The sequence below is a fragment of the Trachypithecus francoisi genome, unplaced genomic scaffold, assembly GCF_009764315.1.
Source record: "Trachypithecus francoisi isolate TF-2019V2 unplaced genomic scaffold, Tfra_2.0 Lachesis_group3, whole genome shotgun sequence".
Classification (NCBI taxonomy): Eukaryota; Metazoa; Chordata; class Mammalia; order Primates; family Cercopithecidae; genus Trachypithecus; species Trachypithecus francoisi.
Genome location: NW_022681468.1, coordinates 161,461,365 through 161,465,569, shown reverse-complemented (window position 1 = coordinate 161,465,569; position 4,205 = coordinate 161,461,365). Strand labels below are relative to the sequence as shown.

Here is a 4,205-nt window from a genome sequence, read left to right as displayed (position 1 = left end):
TGCGTGAATGGGAGACCAAAAGCACAACCAGTCACAGCCATTGGGTTGCTGTCTCTCATCGCATGGTTTGTGCTTTGTCCAGGTGGGCCCCAGGTGATTTGCTGATACATGGGCACATGAGGGCCTCCCATCAAATGAATGTTGGCACTCCTGGAAGATGTATATCTGTGTGTTTTGTCCAGATGGGCCCTAGGTATTTTGTTGGTAGGTGGATACACAAGGACCTCCAATTAAAGATATGTTGGCATTCACTACAGATGTACTACCTGTGTTTTGTCCAGGTGGACCCCATGTTTACTGATGGAGAAAGGGAGCACAAGGGCCTCCAACCACAGGGATGTTGTTGTCGCCTCCTGGTGCACAACCTGAGTTCTGGAGAGGTACATGGCAGGCGCTTGGCATGAAGGTGAAACTGGAAGCATGACCATACAAAGGGATAATGCTGGTGTTTACAACCACAACTGATGTGGTGTGGTCAGGTGAACCACAGGTGCTTTTATGGAAGTTGGAAACAGACATGTCTCCTAACGTATGTTTCTTGTTCATAGTGGTGGGTGTTTGAAGTGTAGAATTTTTTCTCTGTCCATGTGTGCTGCAGGATGCACTGTTGAAAAGCAGGAACACAAGGGCCTCCAACCATGGGTTTGGTGCCATCCCCTCCCATATCGCTGCCTGAATTCTGGGTAGGTGGGTCCAAACCAGGAATGTAGGTGGCAGCAGAAGTATATCCAAATACAGGAATGTTGTTAGCCCCTTGTGGTACAGCAGCCATGCTGTGGCCAGCTGGGTCCCAGGCTACTCGACCAAATGGGAAAACAGAAGTGGTGCTGGGTGTCCCACTCTGTTCTTGTCCAGTGCTGAATTCTCCTGATGTGGAACTGGGGCCTGGGGCAGACATGGTGAATCCAATGCTCCCACCATCCTTAGGGGTTCCAGGTCCCATAATCACTTGTGGGCCTAGAATAGTATTTCCAACCAGTGAGGTGCTGTCTCCAGTGCCAGGCATCCCAGTGGCAACTCTAAATCCAGAAGTCTTTGCTGTGCCACTGGGGAAAGCACTTGCATTGTGACTCTTGGCTGGCTCGGCATTAATAGGTGTGCCCAATGCAGAATATGGTGATGTTAACTCTGCAAAACCTGGTGGAATTATGCTGCCACTCAGTGGCTGGGCTGAGGGAGATGGTAAGCCTATAGCTGGTGCTGGGGTTGCTGGATTCCCCAGAATAAAAGAACTGTCAGACTTCTGCTGCCCATCAGTGGCCCCAAGTGTGGAATGAGAGATGGATTCTGTATTTAAAGGATGGCTGGAAGTTGTGACTGGTTTCCTGCCTGCCTGTGCAGGAAAACTGGTGGAGACTTGGGCTGAAGCAATGTTGTCACTGTGTAGTATGTTCCCAGAACCAGGAAGCCCCACATAAAATCGGATGTACTCTTTCCTGGAGACAAAGGTAGACTGCAAGATGACAGTTTTGGAAGGAGGGGTGGTATTCATAGCACTGGTGTCAATGGCAGGCTTGGCTAATGATGCTGCAGAGGCATTGCTCACTAAAGTGGAGGCGTCTGGAGGAACCATGATAGGAAGGCTCAGAAAATCATGGGCACTGGGGAGAGAGGTTTTCTGCTGTAGCCCATCAGGGGCCCCAAATTTGGGCTGAGGGGTGGCTCCTGGATTTAAAGCATAGTTGGAAGTTGTAGTTGTTCCCCTGACTGCCTGTGCAGGCAAACTGGTGGAAGCTTGGACTGAGGCAATGTTGCCACTGGGTCGTGTGTTCCCAGAACCAGGAAGCCCCAGGTAAAATGGGAGGTACTTCTTCTTGGAGACAGAGGCAGACTGCAAGATGACACCCTTGGAGGGAGGAGTGGTATTCATAGGATTGGTTTCAATGGGAGGCTTGGATGATGATGCTGTAGAGGCACTGTTCACTAAAGTGGAGGTGACTGGAGGAGCAATGAGGGGAAGGCTCAGAAAAACACAGGCACTGGGGAGAGAAGCTTTCTGCTGCTGCCCATCAGGAGCCCCAGATTTGGGCTGAGGGGTGGCTTCTTTTCCAAAGAATTGGTTAAAATTTGGGGTAATATTGTGGAATATAAATGGAAGTGGGGATGCGTAGACTGATGTCTTTCCTGTGCGCCTCTGCTCTGCACTGCAATGTATTTGGGAATTTGGGAGCGAGCTCACCCTGGAGCTTAGGGAAGATGTGAAAATAACAACCTGAGAAGGGGCAGTAGTATCCATGTTAACTACCTCAGGGTCTACCGCAGTCTGTGAGGTTAGGTGGCCAGATGTATTTGTTGTGATAGTGGAAATGACTGATGTGGAATTCATAGGCTTGCTGGTGATAACTGAGGTCCTGGTAGAAGGGGCTGGAAGAAGAGTCAGGAAGGAAAGAGGAGGAGGGGAATCCACATGCATAGATATTGGGGACTCCCTTCTGACCGGAGGCTTGAAGAAGGGTGTGAGGCTAGGAGGTGTTGGGGGGTCAGAAGTGGGAGGCGCTGCTCCTACGACTGAATGACAAGAGCCTCCTTTCTCATTAGATTGATCCCTCAAAAGGGGAACAAGGTCAGCAGGAAGAGCCAGAGGAGAGTTAGGGATTGTGAATGCTATTTTCTCATCCATTTTTGGTGTGGTGGAAAGTGGAGGGACAGGCAGAATGAGGGGTCCAGTAGCCAGGTCAGCCAAGTCAGGGATGGACAAAGGAGCTGGGACCTGCGAAGTGTCAGTGTAAGTGGCAAGAGGCAGGGAGTCTGTAGTCTCCACAGGTGGGGAGAAGGAAGGGGCAGGTTGGGTGATGCTGCTGTTTGTCATGGTCTCTGTTTTATCCTCCAAGATTCTGCTATTCCCTTTATACTGAGGGCTCTTCTCCAAGGTGTGTAGGGCTCCCTCAACAGACAGGCAGGGGAGCTTAGCAGGTGGGGGAAGCTCACCTCGATCCCACAGCAATGGCAGTGAAGGGGGCAGCGGCAGCAGCAGTGGAATCGACATTTTCCTTTTGCAGGGCCTGTTGCGGGCAGCTCTGGGAGGAGCAGCGCGCCTTGGAGGAATACCGACAGGCTTCCCATCAGGCATCCTCGTTCCGGACATCAGCGGAGTCGGCGAGCCTAGAGAGCTGGGCGGTGGCTCTTCACTGGGCACTTCCCCGGCCAACTTCTGCGGCAGCAGGGAGCAGCCCGCGCCTGGCTCAGGGGGCGCTGCTGCATCCGGCTCAGGCTTTCCAAGATGCCGGGCACATCCGGCCTCGCTGTGTGGGCTGGGCGTGGCAGGGCCTTCCAAGCCGGAGCTCGGTGGAGACGCCTGGGCCTTCTCACTCACGCTGTTTTCTGAGAACTTGTGGTGGACATTTCCCTCCAGAGGCCCAGGGCTGCATAGGAAGGAGGCGAGGTCTTCCTGGGTGTCCTGGGACCTGGATGTGGACGATGCTTCTCCGCTGCTAAGGGGGGCCCTTTTCTCGTCATCCTCCCCTTTGATCTGCACCGGATCCTCATCCTTCTTCGCTCTTCTGGGCCCTTCTTGGGCCCGCACCGCGGTCTCCTCCGGGAGAGTGGCTGGGATGGGCTTCCTGGCCGTGACCGCCGCCTCAGGTGGTGAAGGCAGCAGGAGGGTGAACGCGCGGCTGGGAGGAGGGATCCTCACGGAGCTGGGGAGTCCCAACCTCGGGGGGTTCCGAGTAGGCAGCACGGGTGTCTTCCTCGTGGCCAGCCCCCAGCCCACAGCCGGCAGGACCCCCAGAGGGGCGGCTGCAGCCCGCGGGAGAGGACACAGCCTCTTAGGGGCGACGAAGATGCCGCCTGGCGAAGGCCTGCGACGGGCATTCCGGCGGAACAAGCCACGGAAAGGGCGCGGGGTGGCTGCGGGATGAACCCGGCCGGGCTGGGAGGCGTCCCGGGCCAGGGGAGCGGGGGCGCCACGCTCTGGCCGTGGTACAGGCCGGCGGCGACACCCGGGTCTAAATTTACTAAGCAAATTGCCCATTTAGAGCTAGCCGTGCCTCCTACCGTACAACAGGGTGAGCAGTGGACTCGGCTCTCCTCAGCCACCGCCTCCTCTGGCGACGAAGCACAAACTGACTGGCTGGGCGCCTGCGACGCCTCCGCGAGGTTCCTCACAGAACCAGGGCGCGCCAGCGGGGGCGCAAAAGGCAGGGGTCAGAGGGCAAAGGGTGACGCCCTGTCGGCCCCAGCTGCCCCAGGACCCCCGGAAGCCC

General features: G+C 55.6%; 1 protein-coding gene across 1 annotated transcript; it reads right to left on the bottom strand.

The window, feature by feature from the left end:
• Positions 1 to 336: 336 nt before the first annotated feature.
• On the bottom strand, positions 337 to 3,973 carry NPAP1 (nuclear pore associated protein 1). The gene has a single exon (XM_033187633.1). It carries the CDS (start codon positions 3,971 to 3,973, stop codon positions 497 to 499), a length of 3,477 nt encoding a protein of 1,158 aa, XP_033043524.1. The 3' UTR covers positions 337 to 496.
• Between the last annotated feature and the right edge of the window lie 232 nt (positions 3,974 to 4,205).

What these genes read in the sequence shown, in the direction of transcription:
- NPAP1 (XM_033187633.1), bottom strand. Translation starts at nt 3,973, where the DNA reads ATGGGCAATTTGCTTAGTAAATTTAGACCCGGGTGTCGCCGCCGGCCT.